The sequence below is a fragment of the Pipistrellus hanaki genome, assembly GCF_964339955.1.
Source record: "Pipistrellus hanaki genome assembly, chromosome: 3".
NCBI classification, from domain to species: domain Eukaryota; kingdom Metazoa; phylum Chordata; class Mammalia; order Chiroptera; family Vespertilionidae; genus Pipistrellus; species Pipistrellus hanaki.
This window is the reverse complement of record NC_140505.1, coordinates 87,853,336-87,878,927: the sequence shown is the minus strand read 5'-3', so window position 1 is coordinate 87,878,927 and position 25,592 is coordinate 87,853,336. Positions and strand designations below refer to the sequence as shown.

Here is a 25,592-nt window from a genome sequence, read left to right as displayed (position 1 = left end):
ATCCCCTAAACTGGCAGTTGTACATCCTCTGAAGGGTCCCAGATTGGAGAGGGACACCCTCCCTCCCCCACCCCCTTGCCAGCCCCATGCATGAATTTCGTGCACCGGGCCTCTAGTTAGTATATAACACATTAGAATGAGTTAAAGAGCTATGGAAAAAAATGGAGAGTAGGGTAACAGGAAACAAAGGAGTTCTGGTGTAGGTGGGGCAGGTGCAACTGTAAATAGGGTGATCAGAGTGGGCCTCATTGAGAAGGTAATGTTAAAACTTGAAGGTGACCCATTGGTTCAGTGATGGTGTATGAACTCATGTTAAAAGATTGCTGAGAGACCTACTCTATGTGAGGTTGGCTGAGAGGCCATTTATAAAGGCAAACCATGATCTTACAATTCATTTGGCTTGGCTTGCATCTCAGATCACAAGGTGACATGAAGCCACACACTGAATTTTACATCCTGCTTTATTGCAGCAATTAATCAAGATTTTAGAGTCTATATCTATTATCCATTCATTCATTTATCAAACATGTATTAATTGTCCACTACTTTGTGGGCTCTGTGCTGGGTACCTAGGATGTAGCACTCAGTCAGCTTGGGGTCATATCTATTGCTTAAGATGCTTGTAGCTGAAACTGGTTTGGCTTAGTGAATAGAGCATTGGCCTGCGGACTGAAAGGCCCCTGGTTTGATTCCAGTCAAGGGCATGTACCTTGGTTGCAGGCATATCCTCAGTAGGGGTGTGCAAGAGGCAGCTGATCGATGTTTCTCTCTCATCGATGTTTCTAACTATCTATCTCTCTCCCTCTCTAAAAAATCAATAAAATGTTTTTTTTGTTTTTTTGGTTTTTATTAAATGCTTGCAATTCAACCAAAGGTACACGTATGTGAAATGATAATCCCAAAACAATCTACTAAGTGCAAGATAAAGATATGCATCTGGGTAACGAGAATTCAGAGAGCATCAACCCAGGTGTGGGGTCACAGAAGGTTGCCTGACAAAGAATGAGCAAACCTTCATCAATGACAACCTACCTCCTCCTATCAAAATCACTGGCTGGCCCTACCTGGTTAGGCTCATTGATTAGAGTATTGGCCTGCAGACTTAAGGGTTGTGGATTTGATTCTGGTCAAGGGCATATATCCCGGTTGCAGGCTCAATCCCCAGCATGCAGGAGGCAACCAATATAGGTCTCACATCAATGTTTCTTTTTCTGTCTCTCTCCCTCCTTCCCACTCTCTACAAATCAATGGAAAAAGTAACCTTGGATGAGGATTGACAAAGAAAAGAAAAAAAAAAAAAACTCCAAAAAATACACACTTGAGTGAGGTTTGACCAAAAAATACAAACCCCGGGCTGATAATTGCCCTCTGTAACTCTGAAATCTTTTATAAATATCAGGGAAAAATGATTGTTTTCCAAATTGTTCCTGTTTTTGTTTGTTCGATTGTTTTGTTTTTTAGATCCTCCATGTAAGTGAAATGATATGGTATTTGTCTTTATCAGTTTGACTTACTTCACTTAGTATAATAATCTCTACATGCATATTGTCACAAATGGTAAGATTTCATTTTTATGTTACAATAATATTCCATTGTATATATGAGCCACCTCTTCACTATCCATCCATCTTTTGATTGGAGCAGGTAATCCATTTATATTTACAGTAATTAGTAGGTATGTAGTTATTGCCATTTGATTGTTTTTGTAGTTCTTCTGTATTCCTTTCTTATTCTCTTGCTTTCTTCTCTTGTATGTTGATGATTTTCTATAGTGTTATGCTTGGATTTTTTTTCTCTTTATTTCTTGTATATGTCTTGTAGATTTTTGGTTTGTGGTTATCATGTCCTTCATATATACCAAGCTTGTTTATAGCAGTCTATTTTAAGTTGAAGGCCACTTAAATTCAAACATATTTTAAAATCACTATCATTTTTATTTAGTCCCTCCATGTTTATGTTTTCATCATTGTTTTGTATGTCTTTTGTGTGTATGTATGTGCTTGTATATGTCCCTTAATTTACTGTTATAATTACATATGATCTTCCTACATTTGCCTTTATTTTAGTTGATCCACTGCTTTTTTTAAAATTTTAATTTAATTTTATTTTATTTTTAAAATCAATCTTTATTGTTCATATTATTACAAAAGTTCCTCATTTCTTCCCCCCTCCACCAGGCTCCCACCCCACCCTCTGCCCTTTCCCCACCCCCCATTGTCCTCACCCATAATAGGTGCACAGTTTATGTTCAGTCTCTTCCCGCATCCACCTCTCCCCCCTCCCCCCCCAAATGTCAGTCCACTCCCCTCCCGTATCTCTGATTCTATTATAATCAACAGTTAATATTGTTCATCAGGTTTTTTAATTTCCTTTTTTTTAATTAATAAACTTTTATATTTTTAAGAATAAATTTTAAAATCTAATAATTTTAAACCTTGTTTTTTCTGCCCTGGGAACTGAGAAGCAAACTTGTTTACATGTAAACTTGCCCTTAGGCTATCAAAAGGCGTAGCCATTCAAATGTAAATGAACACATTGTTTAAAGATAGCTGCTGGCTGGAATTGGATTACCTGTTCTGTGTGGGAAGGGCTTGTCCTCCCTTCTCCATTAAAATTAAGGTGTTAGTTTTAAAACCTCTTTTTAGCAAGAGACCTTAAACTTTCAGAACTTTAAATTTTTTAGGTAGTAAATCAATTACTTAGCATTTTCTCAAATCAATAATACCTCCACATGCCCAAGGATACACTTCACACAAAAGACACTTCCAAATAGATCAACCAACCTCATCCAGACACCACACAAAGCACCCACAGATCAACACCCCAGTGCTACAACAACTCAACACATCCAGATCCAAGCCTTCATCACCTGATTCAGCAGACCTTCAAGTTCCCCCAAAAGTTTCCAGCCATGTCTGAGAAGCAGCCCTGGGGCTTGAGGAGCGAGCTGTTCCGGGGCCTGGCCTTTGTTGCTCCAGTCCGGTCCACTCCACAACCAGCTGCTCCGGGTGTGGCTGCTGCCGCCTGGGGCCTGATCCACTGCTTTTATAATGTGTTTGCCTTTGTCAATGAGAATTTTTTTCTTTGTGATATCTTCTTACTCATATTTTAATTTTTTTTCTTTTTATTAAATATATTTTATTGATTTTTCAGATAATAAGGGAGAGGGAAAGATAAATAGAAACATCAATGATGAAAGAGAATCATTGGTTGGCTGCCTTCTGCACAATCCCCATTGGGGATTGAGCCTGCAACCTGGGCATGTGCCCTTGACTGGAATCAAATCCAGAACCCTTCAGTCTGCAGGCTGATGCTCTATCCACTGAGCCAAATTAGCTAGGGCTAAATTTTTTCTTCTTAACATTTTTTCTTTTAACATTTCTTATAATACTGGTTTGGTGGTGATAAATTTCTTCAGCTTTTTCTTGTCTGGGAAACTCTTTATCTCTCTTTTGATTCTAAATGATAGCCTTGCTGGGTGGAGGAGTCTTGGGTGTAGGTCCTTGCTTTTTTTATCACTTTGAATATTTTATGCCAGTTCCTCTAGCCTGCAGAATGTCTATTGAGAATCAGCTGATAGTGACTTATAGGAGCTCCTTTGTATGGCTTTTTTTCCTCTTGCTTTTAAGATTCTCTGTCTTTATGCCATTTTAATTATGTTGTATCTTGGTGTTGTCCTCTTTGGGTTCATCTTATATGGGATTCTCTGTGCTTTTTGGTCTTGTATGTCTGTTTTCTTCACCAAGTTAGGGAAGTATTCTGTCATTATTTCTTCACATAGCTTCTTATTCCCTTGTTATTTCTCTTCTTCTTCCGTTTCCCATATGATGCAAATATTGTTATGCTTGAGATCCCTTAAACTATCCTCATTATTTTGGATTTATTTTTTTCTATTTGCTGTTCTGATTAAGTGCTTTTTATTACCTTGTCATTCAAATCTCTGATTTGGTTTCTCTGCTTCAGCTAATCTAACTGTTGATTCTATCTAATACATTCTTCATTTCTGACTGGTTCTTTTTTTATTATTTCTGTTTCCTGTCTTTTTAAAAAAATATATATTTTATTGACTTTTTACTGAGAGGAAGGGAGAGGGATAGAGAGAGAATCATCGACCAGCTGCATCCTGCGCGCCCCCTACCGGGGATGTGCCCGAACCCGGGACCTATCAGTCCACAGGCCGACGCTCTATCCACTGAGCCAAACTGGTTTTGGCTGTTTCCTGTCTTGTTGAGGTTCTTACTAAGATCATCAGTTCATCTCTTAATTCATTGAGCATCTTCTGGCCCCCCAACCTCTCTTCCCTCTAAGATTCCTCAGTCCATTTCATGTTTCCATATCTCTGATTCTATTTTATTCATCAGTTTATTTTGTTCATTAGATTTCTTGCTCACTTATTTGTATTTTTAGATTCAGTTATTGATAGATATGTATTTATTGCCATTTTATTGTTCACGTTCTTTTTCCTTCTTCCTCCTTTCTCCCTTCTTCTTCTTCCTCCCTCCCTCACTCCCTCTATCCCTCCCTCCCTTCCTCCTCTCCCCCTTCTCCTCCTCTGTTTGGTGGTGGTGAACTCCTTTAGCTTTTTCTTGTCTGTAAAGTTCTTTATCTGACCTACAATTCTAAATGATAGCTTTGCTGGGTAGAATAATCTTGGTTGTAGGTCCTTGCTATTCACCACTTTCAATATTTTTGCCACTCCCTTCTAGCCTACAAAGTTTCTGTTAAAAAATCACCTGACAGTCATATGGGAGCTCCCTTGTAGGTAACTAACTGCTTTTCTTTTGCTGTTTTTAAGATTCTCTCTTTGTCTTTAATCTGTGGCACTTTAATTATAATCTGTCTTTGGGTGGTCCTCTTTGGGTTCCTCTTGTTTGGGACTGTCTGTGCTTCCTGGATTTGTGTGTCTCTTTCTATCCCCAGGTGGGCACACTGGTACTAGTGCTGGTTCTTGTGCTTTTTATTGATAGGGTTGGGTCATGGTGATACAGGTTTTCTGTCATCATTTCTTTAAATAGGTTTTCAATATTTGTTCTCTCTCTCCTCCTTCTGGCACTCCTACTGTGGTGTTAGTATTCCTAAAATTGCCCCAGAGGTTCCTTACACTATCTTTATATTTTGAGCTTTTTGTTTTGTTTTGTTTTTTCTTTTTTGATTGGATGTTTTTTTGCATCCTCATATTTCAAATTGTTGATTTCTCAGAATTTTTTACTCCAGTGGTCCACGAGGTTCGAAAGGTTAGTGACCACTGCTCTACTCTACTGTTGAATCCCTATAAATTATTCTTTATTTCAGTTAGTGTATGCTTAATTTCTGACGTGCCCTTTTTTATATTTTTGACATTCTCACTAACATACTTGAAAGTCTCACTAAGTCCCTTGAAGCACTTATGAAGATCCTTGAATAACTTTATAGCTGTAGTTTTGAACTCTGTATCCAGTAGTTTGCTTTTTCTGTTTCTTTCATTTGTGACATGTTTGTCTTTGTATTTTGGCTGCTTCCCTCTGTTTCTATGTATTAGGTAGAGCTGCTATATCTCCTGGAATTGGTAGGGTGACCTTGGGTAGTATGTGTCCTCCAGGGCTCATTGGCTCAGCCTCCCTAATCACCTACTTGGGTACTCTAGGTGCACCCCTGTGTGTGCTGTGTGCACAGTCTTGTAGTTGAGCTGTGATTGCTGTTTGTGTCATTGGGAGGAATTGACCTCCAAGCCAACTGGCTGTAAGGACCAGCTGCAACTGCAGTGGTAGAGTTGTTGTGCAGGAAACACCTTTATGGAGCGGGACTTGCTTCAGTAGAGCTTTGGTGCTCATTGAGTCTGCCTTGAGTGTGTCACTTGTGTATGTATGAAGTGTAATCTGATATGGTTTGAAGCTGTCCACCAGGTTAATGGGCTCTAGGACCTCCAGGGAGGTACAAAGTCAGCCACTGACTTTGAGGGATCTACAGATAGCTATCATTGAGGCCCACCTGTGAAGCAAGGCACACTGGTACTAGTGCTGGTTCTTGTGCTTTTTATTGATAGGGTTGGGTCATGCTGATATGAGTTGCGGCTTGTTTGAGAGATTTTAGCAAAGTCTAGAGCCTGAGCCAGGACAGTCCATTCATACGGAAAAGTTACTGCAAACAGCTTGGGTGGGGCTGCAAATTTGATGGGGTAAGGTCTCAGGGAGTTACCAGGGTGGAGGAATCAGTATGCTACGGGCTGATGGATACTCATATATGGCTGCCAGTCAACAGTGCTGCGGAAGAGATCCCAGGCCAGGAATAATGACCCCTGTGAGCACTCTTGTCTATGAGAAAACCACCCTCAAGTTCTTGCCCTGATGCCAGACAATCCAGTTTCTCCCTGTATGTGTCTGGGTCTCCCAATGCCTCTTGGCTCAGAGGGTTCAAATCTGAGTGAGTTCATGTGCTGGCCCTTTCAGAGGGACACATGGGTCTCTTGCAGCCTCCATGTCCACCAACCATAAGTCCCACTGATTTTTACACCTGGACTTGTCTTCCTAGCTCTGGAACCCTGGGCTGGGGGTCTGGTGTGGGACTGGGACCCCTTGCTCCTCAAGAGTAGCCTCTGCAGAGATGATCTCTCTTCCAGTTAAAAAACCTCACACATGGGTGCTGGACCAGCCCATCCTGCACCTCTTTTCCTCCTACCAGTCTCAATGTGCTTTCTATTTACTTCTATAGTTGTGAGACTTCCATTCAGCCAGTTTTCAGGCAGTTCTGAATGGTGGTGGTTCTGTATTTTAATTGTCATTTTGATATGGTTGTGGGAGATGGCAAGTACAGGCATTTACCTATTCCATCATCTTGGTTCCTATCTCACCTCCATTTTGTTTAGCTCTTTTTCTAGTTTTGTCCTTTTCTGTAATTTGAGACATGTTTGTTTGTCTCCTCATTCTTGTGTTTGCTTCTGTAAGTTAGGTATATCTGTGTCATCCAGTCTTGTAGAGTCACCTTTTGTAGTACCAGTTGTCCTCTGGGTCCCAGTTGCACAGCCTCTCTGTTTTCTTGAGCCAATGGGGTTGTCATTTTTGTATGTTGTGTACTCTCCAGTTATAGTTGAGCCTTGATTGCTATTAACCCAGTGATTCAGATTGACCCTGAGGCTGGCTGTTTGTGAGGACTGGCCATGACTATAGTTGGCCAGCTTTTGTGCTGGAATGTGATCCTACAGAGCAGAATTTGCTGTATCTGACCTCTGGTGTCTGCAGAGTTCAGTCTATAGGTGTATTGTTTGTAATGCTAATTGGGTATTGCTCTGGTTTGTTTTGAAGCCAACCACCAGATTTGTTGGTTCTGGGGCCTTTTCCAGGGGACACTGGTAATTTCCAAAGTCAGCTGCTGCTTGTGCTTAGTCCAGGGCTATCTAGTAGGAGGAAGACAGTTTTCTGTTGTTGGTAACTGCTTGTGCTGGGCTTGGGAGGGGCCTATGAAAGGCTATGCTGCAACCCCAGGCTAGTTGCCACCAGTGGCCAGGCTTGGGGCCACTTAGCAAGAGGTACAGGGCCACTGAGGCCATCTGCTACTTATTTGGGGCTTATGGACCTTTGAGAGATTTTAAGGAAATCTGCAGTACAGGCAGAGGCTAGCCGCTTTTGAAGAGCAATTGCTGAAAGAACCTCAAGAGGTGCAAGATTTGGGTGGGGCAGGATCTCAGAGAGGCATGAAGAAGAAAGGTGTTATTCGGCTTATTAGAGACAGATATGGTGTCTACTGTGGGGGAGGGCTAAACTAAGGAACAATGGTAACAATGCCAGCACTTCTGTCTGGGAGATAGCCCTTGTTCTGAAGCCAGACAATTCAATTCTTCCCGGTATGTTCCTGGTGTTTTTCAAGCTGCTGCCCCTTTGTTGGAGCTTAGGGCGAATGTTTGTCTATCTGTACCCAGGCTGTTTAAGAACATGCCTGGGTCTAATCTTCACTGATTTTCACAACCAGCTATTGTGGGAACCTCTTGCTTCTCAGGAGTAGCCTCCACACCTGAGATACTTCTCCTGATTCTCAACCTCCACATGTGGGTGTGGGACCAGCCCATTTTGAATCTGTATCCCTCCTGCCAGTCTCGACATGTCTTTTTTATATCCTTAGTTATAGGCATTTTGTTCAGCTAGTCTTCAGGTGATTCTCAGGGTTGCTGTTCTATAATTTAGTTGTAACTTTATTTTTAAAATCCTCACCTGAGGATATTTCCCCCATTGATTTTCAGAGAGAATTAGAGTTGAGAGAGAGAGAGAGAGAGAGAGAGAGAGAGAGAGAGAGAGAAACACTGATGTGAGAGAGTCACATTGATTGGTTGTCTCCAACATGGGCCTTGACTGGGGCTGGGGATCAAATCTGCAACCCAGGTATGTGCCCTTGACTAGGAACTGAACCTGAGGCCCTTGGTGCATGGGCCGATGCTCTAACCACTGAGAATACTGACCAGGGCAATTTAGTTATGATTTTGATGTGGGCAAGAGTGGAGATGAACACAGTGGAGATGAACACAGTGTTTACTTCACCATCTTGGCCAGAAGTTCATTTACAGTATTTATTGACAAAAATGCACATTAAAGTAACTTACCAGTTGAAACCTGTGTTGTTCAAAGGTCAACTATAGTTCACTTTTGTTTAACTTTTGAAAGATTTGTTCCTGTTTTCTTAGGAAGTAGAACACATTTTTTAAAATTATTATTATACCTATATTTAAAATATCAAAGATAATGGGAGCAGTTCACCAGCTAAGTAAAAGGGTAGAGAGTCATCTCATCATTAAGTTGTGTAAATGTAAATGACCTGGTGATCAACATATACTTTATCATAGTCAATGCTAAACATTTAATCTATATTAACGAAACATGATCCCCATAGAAGTGTGGATAGACTGTGTGCCATTGAGAGGAGTTTACAAAGGCAGGAACATGGTGAAATGTATATGAGTGTCTTAGCTTTATTGTTTACTAGCAGAATTAAATGACAATATTTAGTATTCCAGACCAGTGATGGAGCTGTTTTTCTCTTCACCCTTACATTCATAGGCTCTATATTACTGGGGCTTTAGAAAAGAAATTAAATTGACTTTTAGGTTACATATTTATCTCTGTTGAGTTTTAATTTTTTTTTTTAAATATGTTTTATTGATTTTTTTACAGAGAGAAAGGGAGAGAGATAGAGAGCTAGAAATGTCGATGAGAGAGAAACATCGACCAGCTGCCTCTTGCACACCCCCCACCAGGGATGTGCCCTCAACCAACGTATATGCCCCTGACCGGAATTGAACCTGGGACCTTTCAGTCCACAGACCGACGCTCTACCACTGAGCCAAACCGGTTCCGGCTTGAGTTTTAATTTTTGGTTGCATGTGGTTTGTTTTCTCTGTTGTCCCAAAACTCCAACTGTAAATAGAAGTTAGTTACCAGCAATAATTTTGACCTGTCTTTTTCAGTCTTTAAGTATTCATTCAGCAAAATGTATGCTAGCAGAATATCTTTAGTGCAAAAAAAAACACACACACACAAAAAAAACAAAACAAAATAAAACACCCCCTTTTTTTAAAATCAGCAATTAGCTTTCTAACAACTCAGTTAAACTGGACATGAGTTTTGTTAATTGGCTTTAAACTTATTTAGTCTTATATATGTTTCCTAAAACATATTAGTTATGTAATTAAATTCACATGTAGTTGCATCTGACTTTATGATAGCTTATACCAACAAACTGATGTAAATATTTTATTCTTGGTCTTTTGAAATTTGACTTAGGTCATATGCTATGAACTAACAAACTCAAAGGTTTGAGGTTTGCCCTCACTGGTTTGGCTCAGTGGGTAAAGTGTCGGCCTGTGGACTGAAGGGTCTCAGGTTTGATTCCGGTCAAGGGCATGTACCTTGGTTGCGGGATATCCAGAGTAGGGACTGTACAGGAGCAGCTGATTGATGTTTCTCTCTCATCGATGTTTCTGACTCTCTAACTCTCTCCCTTCCTCTCTGTAAAAAAATCAATAAAATATATTTATAAAAGAAAGGTTTGAGGTTTGGTAATGAGATAAAACTGAAGTATAGGGGAAAGACAAACAGAAATAATTGTATTTAAAATAAGACTGTCAAACACTGACATCTGACCAGTTGTATTTTTAGACCATGTTGTACTACCATATCTCAGAGGGAAGTCATCTAGAAAAAGTAGGATTTGAGCTAACCTTAGTCCTTTACTTCCTAGGCAAACTGGAACCAGGCTGAAGGAGAAAATGAATTCCAAATCCCTGGCAGAGTAAGATGCCCCTCTGACCAACTAAAAGAAGCCAGTGGCTTTGATGTGGGACAGTTGGATCCTTCTTTGGACCAAGGTATTAAGGATGTACGTCATAAAGGAAAACGGGGTAAAAAGGTAAGTAAATTAAGTAAAAGAGCAGTGAAGTCTGTTTATGTGTTCTAATCAAAGGTACCTTTAACCAGTTTCAATTATTTATAAGATCTTATCCCCATTTACTAAAAACAAACAAACAAACAAACAAAAAACACAACTTGTAGAGTTACAAAGTGATTATTAGTAAACATTATTAGCAGTTTTAATATTTCCCTTTCCAAGTGTTTGTTACTTAAAATGCTTTAAAAGATATTCTATGTTTTGAGGGATAGGTGTGTTTTTTTCAACTATGAAAGATTTTTATGTTTACCTTAATGCTGCACATACTTTTTTTGTTTTGTGTTGTTTTCCACCTTCCTATATACACCGAGATCTTGGAGCTAGGTATGCTTTTTCTTAGACTGCCATTTTTATTCAGTTCCTTATTTATTCATGGATGGTCAACAAGACAGAGGATGGGTTATTTAACATATTTTGTAGTTATTTAGTGATTTCTTCTTTAATTTCTTAGATTCTAAGTATATGATCCTATATAATAAAAGCATAATATGCTAATGATATGTTTAGGCCCTTCAACTGCTTGCTATGATGTGCATTGACCACTAGGGGGCAGATGCTCCAACTGGTAGGTTAGCTTGTGCTGGGGTCCAGCCAATCATGACTAAGCAAGACGGGCTGGACATGCCCTAGAGTCCTCCCACGGTCCCTTCCTGGCTGGCCAACCTCCCGCCTCCCTCCCTGGCCCCGATCATGCACCAGTGGGGTCCTTCTGCCTGCCCTATTCCCTCTTGCAATCTGGGACCCCTTGGGGGATATCAGAGAGCCGATTTTGGCTTGTTCCCACAGACTAGGCTGAGGGACCCCATGGTGCATGAATTCGTGCACTGGGCCTCTACTGTGCTGTAAGTGGTACATCAGGATTAAAGTTAGTAAATATTAAGTGCTAGAATGTTGAGCATACTGGAAAAGTTTAAATTTCTCATCTCAAGTAATTGACCATTTAGTTAGCAAAGAGATCATTTCTGTCTAATGTGATTATTAGATGAAGGTACATAAATTGTATAGAAAGCTAAGTTGTACTTTCTCTCAAATGTACAACCTGGCCTCAGAAATAAGTGTGGGCATATTGCTGATGTGTGAAGCAGTTGGGAGTTTTTACTTATGAGTGGCTTTTTGCCCGTGTAGAAGTTTTTATTTTAAATGAAGTTCTCTTTTTATTTCTGTTGAGAAGTTTGATTTTTAAGTTATAAGATCTGAGTTATCCTGCTTCTAAGTTCATAGAATGAATAAATTTAGCTTTGAAATTTTGAGTGTTGGCTCTTGTTCTCATAACTGTTGAATTATCAAAGTACAGGTATTTCTGTGTTCCCATTTTTATTCAAATTTAATGGTAGGTTGTTTGTGTTTATATATTTTTATTTGCTTTTTCTTGATTTCTGTCAAAACCAGTTTATTTGGATACATCCTTCCTCACTGATTGAGTCATTTAACAGAAATCTTCTAACCTTACTGAGTACCATATACATATTAATATCTAAGGGTTGATAGCAGAATGAAGGAACTCATAGTTAGTCAAGAAAAGAAAAATGTCATTTTAAATATGATTTGATAAATGCTGTATTGGAGGTACGTTGGTTTTTAAATCAATCTTACCACTGGGATTAAATAAAAGACCAGAAAGTTTTTAACTTCATGACAGTTATGGTATTGCACTTTATATTATAAAAATGTACTGATAACTAGTTTGACTGGAGGAATTTCATTAATTATATCTAATATTTGTTGGTTTAATATTTTATTACATAAGGCTAAAAATTTTCCCCTCTTAGTACTTTACCTGTTTCACATTTGAAACATGTTTACTATTTAGGGTAAAGGTACTTCAAGTGAAGAAGTCAATCTGAGTCACATGGTACCATATGAGCCAGTTGCAGAAGAAAAAGTAAAGGAATTACCTGAATGGAGTGAGAAAGTGGCTCAAAACATTTTGTCAGGTATTACAGTAATGGTAACTTTTCCCCCTTGAATGTGAAACCTTTGGGATTCATAAGAAAGCATTTAGGAAGATAATGTTTTATATTTTGGTTCTAAATGATAAGTTTGTAAACAGTTATAACAAAAATTGAAAGAACATATTGACATATAGATGTAGGTTCTTTTTCGTCTATTATTTTTTATTGTTGGAAAAATTGATAGTGAAAAGCTTCAGGAATCGCCAAACTCTCAAATAGTTCTGAACATAAAATTAGTTATTTTCCATTTCCCTTTGAAATTTCCTCTTAATCCTTTTATATCCTTTCCCCTCCTCCCCCCTTCTTTTCTCTCCACAACCAACAAATGGTAAGATATTCATCTGTCTTGAGAAGCAAAGTGGCATTCCCTAACCACACAGACATGCAAGCATGAGAAGATCTAAGGATTACAGCGAAGCCGTTAGGGAAGTAGTCCCTACTATTTAATTATGGTTAAAATGAGCTTCAGACCAATTATATTAAAACCAGAATGGCCATTGCTGACATATATCTTTAATTAGTTACTATTTGAGCCTTTCAACTGTAATAGCTCTCAAATTTAGACCACCTATTTTAGTTTTAAAAAACATTGCCAGTCACTATTCAGTAAGCCAAATTCATGACTCAATAATGGGATCTTCACCAGTAATTTAAAAGAGTATGGATAGTCTTTTCCATCTTGTAGTAAAAATTCATTAAACTAATAAAGGTGTAGGAAATCACCAACATGAAAAAACCACCAAACTAAAATAAGTGAAAAATAACCATTAGTTGGGAGCTAACAAATTATTTTGCCAAGTTTCAAAATGCTGCTTGAGTCAAGAAAAAAAAGTAAAGCTAATTTTTAAAAATATAATTGTAACAGGAACAGCCAGTGCAAAGGCACAGAGGGTGGATGGAGCCTGGAGTGTTTAAGAAGTGGTCTGGGAGAATCCAAGATAGCGGCATAGGTAACACCTAACTGCAGCCTCACACAATAATTTCAATAAAATACAACTAAAATATAAAATGCACATTACCCAGAACTACAGGAAAGTCGACTGACTGGAAATTCTACAACGAGAAGGAAAGAGAAAACCAGAAGGAAAATCAGAGGAGCTGTAAAAGCCTAAGGTACTGAAACACATTGTGCGCGTGGAGAGGATGGAGCCGGAGAGGAGGGGGAGGCTGAGTACCTGGCTGGCATTCCCTAGCAGGAAGGAGAGAAAAGCTCCAGACTGTGTTGAGCCCCAGTTCTGACTGCACTGAACCCCAGTTCTAGGCCAGACCCTGGGGACTCAGGCTCATACAGAGGGAGCCTGGGCTGTAAGGCGGAAACCCAGGGGAGCGGCAAAAGGAAGTCCTGGAGGTGCGCACATTGCACGCAGAGTATGGGCGGTTGACTGTGCTGCTGGACTGCCCTGGCGGGAGGGAGACAGGGGCTCCAGACTGCTCTGAACTCCACTTCCAACCCCACTTTCAACTGCACTGAACCCCAGTTCCGGGCTCATTGGGGGAGAGCCCAGACTGTTTGGTAGCAGGCGAAACTCGAGGGCGCCTTTCTCTCAGAGGTGCTTGCAACGAGTACTGAAGGACCCTGAGGAATACTGAGACTCAGGAGCCTCATAGGGCGTGGCTGACAGAAGCCAAGACTGTAGGCTCCACCCTGAAACTCTGCCCCATCCAAGCTGGTAGACTTTTAAGGCTACCAACTCAGGGAAGCTGCGAAAATGCTGAGACAAGGAAACAGATCACAAATGAAAGAAATGGAGGACAAAAAGCGACTGGATATAGAGTTCAAAACCACACTCATAAGATTTTTCAAGAATTTCCTAGAAAAGGTCGATAAGACCTATGAGGATATGAAAAGGGATCAACTAGAAATAATAAGGGATCAACAAGAAATAATAAGGGATCAACAAGAAATAAAGAATACATTCTTTGAAATAAAAAATATTATACAAAGTCCTAAAAACAGAATGGAAGATCGCAAGAATCAAATCAAAGATTTGGAACATAAAGTGCCAGAAGATACTCCTCTGCAGGAGCAAGAAGACAAGAGAATCCAGAAAGTTGAAGATAATGTAAGAAACCTCTGGGACAACTTCAAGCGAATCAACATCAGAATTATGGGGGCCCCAGAAGAAGGAGAGAGAGCAAGATATCAAAAACACACTGAAAGAAATAGTGACAGAAAACTTCCCCCACCTGGTGAAAGAATTAGACCTACAAGTCCAGGAAGCGCACAGATCCCCAAACAAAAGGAATCCAAAGAGGACCACACCAAGACACATCATAATTAAAATTCCAAGAGCAAAAGACAAAGAGAGAATATTAAAAGCAGCAAGAGAGAAACAGGTAGTTACCTATAAAGGAGCACCCATACGATTGTCAGCTGATTTCTCAACAGAAACCATGCAAGCCAGATGAGAATGGCAAGAAATATTCAAGGTGATGAATAGCAAGAACCTACAGCCAAAAATAATCTACCCAGCAAAGCTATCACTCAGAATCGAAGGCCAGATAAAGAGCTTCACTAATAAAAAAAAAAAAAGCTAAAGAAGTTCATCACTGTCAAACCAGAATTATATGAATTGCTGAAGGGGGTTCTTTCGGAAGAAAAAGAAAATAAAGATAAAAATTATGAACAACAAATACGTAACTATCAGCAAGTGAATCTAAAAACCAAGGGAATTAAAAAACCTGATGAACAATATTATCTGTTGAATATAATAGAATCAGAGGTATGGAAGGGGAATGGACTGATGATTCTCAGGGAAAAGAGAAGTGTGGGGGTGCAGGAAGAGACTGAACATAAACTGTGCACCTATGGATGAGGACAATGGGGGATGGGGAAAGGGCAGAGGGTGGGGTAGGAACCTGGTGGAGGGGGAAAAAATGAGGAACTTTTGTAATATTATGAACAATAAAGGTTTATTAAAAAAATAAAAATAAAAAAATATATAATTCTAACAGTTAAAATTGACCCTTGAAAGAGATTTTCAAAGAAGTTGTAAAGAAAAACCTTTACTATTTGTCCCTTACCTTTATAGGCTGCTAAGCTGTTACTAGGTCAGTATTCATGTGTGCCTGTATCCACACTTATGTAGATAATTAAATTCAAAGGTCATTTTCTTAAGTTTTTTGAGTTTATACTGCTATAAGATTGTCCATTTACTATCACTGTATAACAAATCATACCACATCTAATCTCATGAAATGACAAACATTTCTTTTTGCTTAGGAATTCTGTGGGCCAGGTATTCCAAAAGGTCACAGCATATCTGCTAGGAAGACTGAGGCTGATTAGTATCTCAATAACTGAGGGACTGACATCACACCTGAAGCTCCTTCACTCACACATCTGGCATCCAGTTTGGGAGAACTCAAAATCTAGGACTGCCAAATATAGTTTCTACACATAGCTTTTCCATGCAGCTTGACTTCAGCATGAAGGCCTTAAGCTAGTCTGGCTTCTCTGTGGTAGCTCAGAGTTTCAAGCATGAATGGTCCTGCCAGCAGGCAGAAGCTGCATTTCCCTTTCTGACATTTTCTTGGAAATTTCCAACGTCACTCATTACAAGCAAATAACAAACCTGTCTAGATTCAAGGGGCTGTGACATAGATCCCACTTCTTAATGGGAAGAATGTCAAGATTATGTTGAAAGAAAATGTGGAATAAGAGATACTGATTTTGGACATCTTTAGAAAATATCCTACAGATTCTACAGGCTAGTTCTACTCAGGGAAGTGAATCATCTTTAGAAGCATCTAATCCTGGGGAGAGATCTCTTTAGAGCTTTTTCAGAAGAACTCTCAGTGTCTTCAGGCTATACTATACTATTCATTTCATATTATACCCTTAGGACTAGAGATCTAGGAATACCCCTACAGTTGGTGACATTAAAACTATTTAAATGCCGATCAGAATATATGTCTCCTTATGTGCTTTTAATAAGTGGATGAAATGCCATTAGCTCACCAAATACTTAAGGCACAAATGACAAAGAAAGATGCAGAAAAGACTGAAGATTTACTCTAGAGAAAATTATCTGGTTTGTCAAGAGACTATTTCTACCTGACTCATGCAGATTCTGTACAAAGAGGAGTAACCAAGTATCCAAATTGAGCTCATTCATCATAGCCCAAGATTGATTTCAGTTCACTTGTCAAAGGATAAGTAAAATTAGTAAAATTTATAGTCTTGTTTTAAAAATGTAAAAGGTGAAAAAAATTAAATAACTGCTTAAAATTTACCTGTGTAGAATATTGGCTTGAGAAGTCTAGACTTACATTTTAAAAAGGCAGCTGTCAAATATTTTAGATGGAGTAGTCTAGTAAACTAATTTGGGAGGAGGTAGAGGATAGGTGATAATAGACTGATTTGAGTTACATCATTTTAAGTCATCTGCCAACCTCTCATTTATTCAGCAAATATTCGTGGCCTGATATATCTCAGCATTAACTGGATGCATAGGATGCAAATATGGATAGAATAAATCTATATCTGGCATTATACATGCCATTTAAAAGCTCTTTTTTCATTTTTTTTTTATTAAGGTATTACCGGTATATGTGTACATATCTTACAATTGCATCCCCCCTACCCCATACATGCCTTCACCCCCCAGAGTTTTGCATCTATTGGTTATGCTTATATGCATGCATACAAGTCCTTCGGTTGATCTATCTCCCCCACCTCTCCCTAAACTTCCCACTGTAACTTAAAAGCTCTTAATGGCTACTAGTGAATGCTGTATTCCTTATCTTCTATTGCAGTGTCTACAGTTTGAATGTATTTATTACCTCTATTATGCTTTTCCATGGTGATGGTTTGTTTATAATTTGCATCTAGTATTTCTCATTAGTCCCATGACTTTTCATTTATCTCACTTCAATTTATTTTTCTCATTCATTAATGGACTTTTTTCCTTGTTTTTTTTGTAGTTGTTTGGTCTACTTGAGCTCTCCTTTGTTTCATTGTCATTTATTTTATGGTATCTCTCTCTTCCTCTCTCAAGTTCAGTTGGTTTTTATTTCTTAAAACTTTTCAACCTACAACTTAATTCTAGAAACACACACACACACTTTTTTTGTTGTTGTTTTACTGGACATCTTCAATCCCTTTATTGTTATGGGAACTCATGGATGGAACCTGTTTGCCTGAGTTCGAAATCTGATTCTCTCTCAAGGGTAGGACACTGGTGGCAAAGTTAGAACTGAAAGTAGACATGTTTACTGAAACAGGAAAATAAATACATCAGTTTTTCTAATCAGTTATACTTGGCACTTTTTGTTGCTAGCATTTTAAAATAGTTATGGTTTTCATATGATCACTGGATAATTGTTCACTCATAGGCTGAAGTAGTAAGAATCATGCTACAGTAGTAGGCAGAACATAAGTATCTAATATGTCCAGTTTTAAAAACTAGATTCAGGGTATTGTCAAAAAGGATATAGTTAAAATTATAAGCTCTCTCCAGGGCAGGTTAACACTTTCCTACCCCTCTTAGGAGGAACCTTTCTCCTTGTGTATTTTTTCTTCTCTCATTTCCTTCCCACTTCTTCCCCCACATTCCACCTTGGGGGCCTATTCACCAGAGAAGTCTCTGCCATCCTGCTTTCCCTCTGACAGTCTCTTCATTCATGCTGCAAGAAGCCCAAGCAAATCAAAGAACTAGAGCCTACTCTCATGAGAAATGGTTACACCAACGAGGTCTCTCAATTTTCTTCTCTAGGTTTTTTCTCCTCATGAATTCCTTTGGCAATCTCATGTCTTTGTCATTTAGGTTTATGTTGCAAGGTAAAAAGTGCTGAGACTCAGAAGTTTGGGTTTAAGATTGAAGGAGCAACAGGGCCCCCTGTCTTTTGCCTTTAGACTAAAGCAAGCAAGCAAGAATTCTTTGTGTTTTAGATGTCAATTCCTCGGTTTCCGGTTAGCATAGACACTGTGTGTCTATTACCTTAGAGGACTCCATGAGGAGAACAGGATGCTTGGACTAAGGCACAAAGAACAATGATACCTGAGTCTTTAGCCAAATACTATTTTAATGGCACCACTGCCCAAATTAGTCCCTAACAATAGTATATTGTGGTATGCATATATAAGCTGTAGTGGCAGCAAAGAGTAGTACAGAACTCTTATTGAGTGATATAACTATTAAAGATGAGTTTACTTAGAAAATGTGTATATTCCAGACAGAAAACTGTAAATGCAAAAATTTGGTTGGAAAGTTTATGGCATGTTTGGAATCTGATATTTGAACTTCTTGGATTTTTTCCTACTGATTAGTTAGTTATTAAAGGGTTTAAAGGCATAATCACCTTATAATATTATGCATTTTAAAATTATCTTTTAAAAGGTGCCTCCTGGGTAAGTTGGGGTTTAGTCAAAGGTGCTGAATTTACTGGCAAAGCAATCCAGAAAGGTGCTTCTAAACTCCGAGAACGGATTCAACCAGAAGAAAAACCAGTGGAAGTTAGTCCAGCTGTGACCAGGGGACTTCATATAGCAAAGCAGGCTACCGGAGGAGCAGCGAAAGTCAGTCAGTTCCTGGGTAAGATGATTTTAGATGGCTTTACTTCTTTTCAGTTAAATGACAAGTAATCTCTTAATTCAAGTTAATATGAATGCTCAATTTAGTTTATCTTGAAGAGTAAAGAATTAGAACAAAGCAGTTTCATCTTTCAGTTCATAGTAGAATCTATAGACCAGCAACATCAACCTATCAGAGCCTTAACAATATTTCTGAAATTGACATACGGATTCAGAATCTACATTTTTATGAGCTCCTTAGGTGATTTTTTACTTGCGTATAAAAAGTTCGAGAAACACTGGTTAAAGGGTTGTTTTGATCAAGTTAAAGAAGAGAACATCTGTATCTTTGAAAAGGAATGGTCTTGAATATGTATTTAATATCCTAGAATATGACATTATATATAATATCCTTTAAATATCCTTTTAAAAACTATTTTTTATTGACTTTACTTTCTATTTTTTATAGATTTCTAAAAAATTGATTCAGGGAGGAAGGCACAGAGAGAGATACAAACATCAAGCATTAATCAGCTGCCTCCTGCACAACTCCCACTGGGAATTGAGCCTGAAACCCAGGCATGTGCCCTGACCAGGAATCAAACCGTGACTTCCTGGTCGACAGGTTTATGCTCAACCACTGAGCCACTAGGCAAATATGACACATTCTTTTAAGGACTGTTCACTGCATGGTAGTTGAGGGTCAAGAGAAAGGGATATATTATTTGAAAAAGCTGATTTAGTGATTCTGGTGTCAGCCTTCCCAAGAAATATGCTTCTACCTTTCCTTCTTTGATAGCTCTAAAGTTTAGTATTTTAAGATGGTTAGATAGCTTCTTACAGATTATAAATATTGAAAGACTATCTTTTTGTTATCTAATTTTCTTTTGAATCAGATTTTGGTTTGTTTACTTTTGTAGATTTAAATACTTTACTACTATTTCAGTGAGATACTTGTGGATATGGAGAGAAAATACAAATACCCTTAGCTGGAAAACATAAAAGTTTGGATCTACCGTCTTGCATTGTAGCAATCAGATAGAAAAGGTAGATCCTTCTCTCTGTCTCTTTTTATTTTAATATATTTTTATTGATTTTAGAGAGGCAGGGAGAGGGAGAAAGAGATAGAAACTTCAATGATGAGAGAGAATCATTGATTGGCTGCCTCCTGCACGTCCCCCATTGGGAATAGAGCCTGCAATCCAGGCATGTACCTTGGAATCGAACCTGAGACCCTTCAGTCCACAGGCCAACACTCTATCTACTGAACCAAGCCAGCTAGGGCAGGTCCTTCTCTTTTAAGCAAATTGCCAAAAAGAACATATATTTGAAGCAGGATTTAAAACATCAGTAGACTCTGCAGACACATCCTTACACCAAACAATAGACTTTGTTTAAAAAATAGCCAGTCTTGGTTCTTATCCTTAAACAAAAATGGTAACATGCAGTAAAACAACTTTAGATGCCTGTGTAAGAATTTTGTTAAGTAAGAGTGGTAAAATTAAGGGAAGAATACATTTTTTTCAAAAGTTTTTATTTTTATGATTATATAGTTGATGGAGTTTGCACTGTAGCAAATTGTGTTGGGAAGGAACTAGCTCCACATGTCAAGAAGCATGGAAGCAAACTTGTTCCAGAATCTCTTAAAAAAGACAGAGATGGGAAGTCTCCCCTGGATGGTGCTATGGTCGTAGCAGCAAGTAGTGTTCAAGGTAACATAAAGGCCAGAAATTTAAACTAGGAAGGTCTATTTGCTATGGGTTACTTTTACTTACTTTTAAATATATTTGCAGGATTTTCAACTGTCTGGCAGGGATTGGAATGTGCTGCTAAATGCATTGTTAACAATGTTTCAGCAGAAACAGTACAAACTGTCAGATACAAGTAAGTTGAATTTTATTTTATTTCATTTTAATTTCTTTATTGAATAAAGTATTCCATATGTGTCCTCATCCCTCCATTACCCCCCTCCAACTCCCTCCCACTCATGCCCTCACCCCCGTGCTGTCTGTCCATTACTTAGGCTTATATGTATGCATACAAGTTCTTTGGTTGATCTCTCCCCTTTACCCTTCCCCTCCCCTACGTTTCTTCTGAGGTTTGACAGTTTGATCTATGCTTCTCTGGATCTGCTTTTGTTCATCAGTTTATATTGTTCATTATATTCCATAAATGAGTGAGATCATGTGATATTTATCTTTCTTTGACTGGCTTATTTTACTTAGCATAATGCTCTTCAGTTTTATCCATGCTGTTGCAAATGGTAAGAATTCCTTCTTTTATCCCATTGTATAGATATACCATAGTGTTCTAATCCACTCCTCTGCTGATGGGTACTTAGGCTGTTTCCAAATCTTAGTGATGGTGAATTGTGCTGCTATGAACATATGGGTGCATATATCCTTTCTGATTGGTGTTTCTGGTTTCTTGGGATATATTCCTAGTAGTGGAATCATGGGGTCAAATGGGAGTTCCATTTTTAGTTTTTTGAGGAAACTCCATACTGTTCTCTATAGTGGATGCACCAGTCTGCATTCCCACCAGCAGTGCAAAAGGATTTCTTTTTCTCTGCATCCTCGCCAACACTTGTCATTTGTTGATTTGTTGATAATAGCCATTCTAACAGGTGTGAGATGATACCACATTGTCGTTTTGATTTGCATCTCTTAGATAATTAGTGACTTTGAACATGTTTTCATATGTCTCTTGGCCTTCCTTCTTTCTTCTTTCAAAAAGTTTCTACTTAGGTCCCTTGCCCATTTTTTGATTGAATTGTTTATCTTCCTTTTGTTAAGTTGTATGAGTTCCCTGTAAATGTTGGAGATTAAACCCTATGGGTGATAACATTGGCAAATATGTTCTTCCATGCAGTGGGTTTTCTTGTTGTTTTGTTGATGGTTTCCTTTTCTGTGCAAAAGCTTTTTATTTTGATGTATTCCCATTTGTTTATTTTCTCTTTAGTTTCCATTGTCCTAGCAGTATCAGTGAAGAAATTGCTTCGGCATATGTCCGAGATTTCACTGCCTGTGGATTCCTTTGATATTTTTATGGTTTCTTGCCTTACGTTTAAGTCCTTTATCCATTTTGAGTTTATTTTTGTGTATGGTGTAAGTTGGTGGTCTAGTTTCATTTTTTTTGGAAGTATCTGTCTAATTTTCCCAACACGTTTATTAAAGAGACTGTCTTGACTCCATTGTATGTTCATGCCTCCTTTGTCGAATATTAATTGGGCATAGTGGTTTGGATCAATTTCTGGATTATTCATTCTATTTCATTGATCTATATGTTTGTTCTTGTGCCAATACCAGGCTCTTTTGAAAACAGTGGCTTTGTAATACAGCTTGATATGTGGTATTGAGATCCCACTTACTTTGTTCTTTTTTTTCGGGATTGCTGCAGCTATTCGGAATCTTTTTTTATTCCACATGAAGTTTTGGATAATTTGTTCTAGGTCTGTGAAATATGTCAATGGTATTTTAATGGGAAATGCATTGAGTCTATAGATTGCTTTGGGTAATATGGACATTTTGATGATTTTGATTCTACCAGTCCATGAACACAGTATGTTCTTCCATCTGTTTATGTCTTCCTCTATCTCTTTTTTGAGTGTCCTATAGTTTTTCACATATAGGTCTTTTACCTTCTTAGTTAAGTTTATTCCTAGGTATCTTTTAATTTTTTTGGTGCAATGGTAAATGGGATTGCTTTTTTAGTCTCTTTTTCTGTAAGTTCACTATTGGTGAAAAAAATGCTATAGATTTCTTGGCATTAATTTTGTATCCTGCTGCATTGAATTTATTAAGTCTAATAATTTTTTGATGGAGTCTTTAGGGTTTTCTATGTACAGTATCATGTCATCTGTCAATAAGGACAGTTTTACTTCTTTTCCAATTGGATGCCTTTTATTTCTTCTTCTTGTCTGATCACAATGGCTAGTACTTCCAGTATTATGTGGTACAGGAGCGGTGAGAATGGACATCCTTGTCTTGTTACAGTTCTTAGGGAAAATGGTTTTAGTTTTTGTCCATTGAATATGATGTTGGCTGTGTGTTTGTCATATATGGCTTTTATTATATTGAGGTATGATCCTTCTGTTCCCACCTTGCTGAGAGTTTTTATTAAGAACGAGTGTTGTGATTTTGTGAAATGCTTTTCTCCATCAATTGATATGATTATGTGATTTTTATCCCTCAATTTGTTTATGTAATGTATCATGTTTATTGATTTGCAGATATTGTACAATCCTTGCATCCCTGGGATAAATCCTACTTGGTCATGGTGTATGATCTTTCTGATGTACTGCTGGATCTGATTTGCTAGAATTTTGAGGATTTTGGCATCTATGTTCATGTAATTCTCTATTTCATTGTGTTATCTTTATCTGTAAGGTAATCCTGGCTTCATAGAATGAGCTTGGAAGTGTTCCTTCCTCTGCAATTTTTTGGAATAGTCTGAAGAATATAAGTTTTAGTTCTTCCTTAGTGGTTGGTATAACTCCCCTGTGAAGCTGTCTGGTCCTGGACTTTTGTTTGCTAGAAGTTCTTTGATGACTGCTTCAGTTTCTTCCATAGTTTTTGGTCTATTGAGATTTTTAGAATCTTTCTGAATGAGTTTTGGAAGGTTGTATTTTTCTAGGAATATGTCTATTTCCTCCAGGTTGTCTAGTTTGTTGGAGTAGAGTTGTTCATAGTATTTTTAACCATCGTTTGTGTTTCTATAGGGTCTGTTGTTATTTAGCCTCTTTCATTTCTTATTTTGTTCATTTGGGTCCTCTCTCTTGGCTTCTTAGTGAGCCTAGCTAGAGGTTCATCAATCTTGTTTATCCTTTCAAAGAACAGCTCTTGGTTTCATTGATCTTTTGTGTGTGTGTGTGTGTGTGTGTGTGATTTATTTCTTCTCTGATCTTTATTATCTTCTTCCTTCTCCTCACTCTGGGCTTTTCTTGTTGCCCTCTTTCTAATTCTTGGAGTTGTAGCATTAGATGATTTACTACCATTTTTTCCTGTTTTTTGAGGTAGGCCTGTAGAGCTATAAATTTTCTCTCAGGACTGTTTTCATTGTGTCCCATAGATTTTGGATGGTTGTGTTTTTATTGTCACTAGTTTCCATGATGTTTTTAATTTCTTCTTCGATCTCATTGGTAACCCAATCATTATTCAATAGTATGCTATTCAGCTTTCAAGTGTTTGAGTTTTTTGGTTTGTTTTTATTGTAGTTTATTTCTAATATTGTGCCATTATGGCCTGAGAAGATACTTGAATTTGGGGAAACTTTGCTTATGACCCAATATATGGTCTATTTTTTAAAATGTCCCTTGTGCATTTCAGAAGAATGTATATTCCTTGGTTTTGGAGTGAAATGTTCTGAAGATGTCAATTCCATCTGGTCTAGTGAGTCATTTAGGATTGATGTTTCTTTGCTGATTTTTTGTTTATATGATTTGTCCAATGGTGATAGTGAGGTATTAAAAGTATCCTATTATGGTTGTATTGTTGTCGATCTCTCCCTTGATATCTTCCAGGATTTTTTTTAATGTATTTGGGTGCTCCTGCATTGGGTGCATATATGTTTATCAGGGTTATAACCTCTTGTTGTATCAATCCCTTTAGTATTATGAAGTGGCCGCCCTTATCTCTTGTTATAGCTTTCACTTTGATGTCTATTTTGTCATATATAAATATTGCTACCCCAGCTTTTTTTTTTTCATTTCTGATTGCCTGAAATATATTTTTCCATCCCTTCACTTTCAGTATATGTGAGTCCCTTGTTCTGAGGTGGGTCTCTTGTACACAGCATATATATGGGTCGGGTTTTTTTTTTATCCATTCAACCACTCGATGTCTTTTGATTGGAGCATTTAGTCTGTTTACATTTAAAGTTATTATTGAAAGGTACTTGTTTGTATAATAGTCATTTCTATTTTTGTTCCTGTGTTACTTCTTAACTTTTTATTTCTTCTTTTTTCAGCATTCCCTTTAGCATTTCTTGCATTGCTGGCTTGGTAGTGATAAACTCCCTTAGCCTTTTTTTTGTCTGCAAAGCTCCTGATTTCCTCTTCAATTTTGATATGGATTCAGTCCTTTGCTTTGCAAGACTTTATATACCTCCTTTCATTCCCTTCTAGCTTGATGTGGTTCTGACGAGAAATCATTTGATAATCTGATGGGGGATCCTTTATAGGTAACTCTATGTCTTTCTCTTGAAGCCTTTAAGATTCTTTCTTTGTTGTTAACATTTGCCATTGTAATTATGACATGTCTTGGTGTGGGTCTTTTGCGATTCATCTTGCTTGGGACTCTGTACTTGTATAGTTTTTTTCTTCCCCATATCCAGGAAATTTTCTGTCATTATTTATTCAAATAGATTTTCTAATCCTTGCTGCTCTTCTTGTTCTTCTGGCAGCTCTATTATATTTATGTTACTTCGTTTTATGTTGTCCCAAAGCTCCTTTAGACTCTCCTCATGCTTTTTAATTTTTTTCTCTAGTTGCTGTTCAGATTGAGCTTGTTTCTCTACCTTATCTTCTAATTCACTTATTTGGTCTTCTGTTTCTTTGAGTCTACTGTTGAAACCTTCCATGGTGTTTTTGATTGTAGCTATATCATTTTTTATTTCTTCCTGATTTTTGCCTACGTTGTTGATTTTCTCATTCATCTAGTATATAAATTATATGACCATTACTCTGAGTTCTTTTTCTGTCATGTTGCATGCTTCATTTT

The 25,592-nt window shown here is 37.9% G+C and overlaps 1 protein-coding gene across 8 annotated transcripts in view; it reads left to right on the top strand.

Annotated features, from left to right (window-relative positions):
* The window catches only part of SPART (spartin), a 73,066-nt gene that overhangs the window by 25,754 nt on the left and 21,720 nt on the right, over window positions 1-25,592 (top strand). For all 8 annotated transcript variants that reach the window (XR_014794674.1, XM_084879556.1, XM_084879560.1 and 5 more), the window contains exons 4-8: window positions 10,201-10,368; window positions 12,218-12,341; window positions 18,701-18,895; window positions 20,427-20,585; window positions 20,667-20,757. Coding sequence is in view for 7 of the 8 variants with exons in the window: in XM_084879556.1 (XP_084735682.1) it covers window positions 10,201-10,368; window positions 12,218-12,341; window positions 18,701-18,895; window positions 20,427-20,585; window positions 20,667-20,757 (737 nt within the window). In the remaining variant the exon portion in view is untranslated. The remainder of the gene's footprint in view (window positions 1-10,200; window positions 10,369-12,217; window positions 12,342-18,700; window positions 18,896-20,426; window positions 20,586-20,666; window positions 20,758-25,592) is intronic.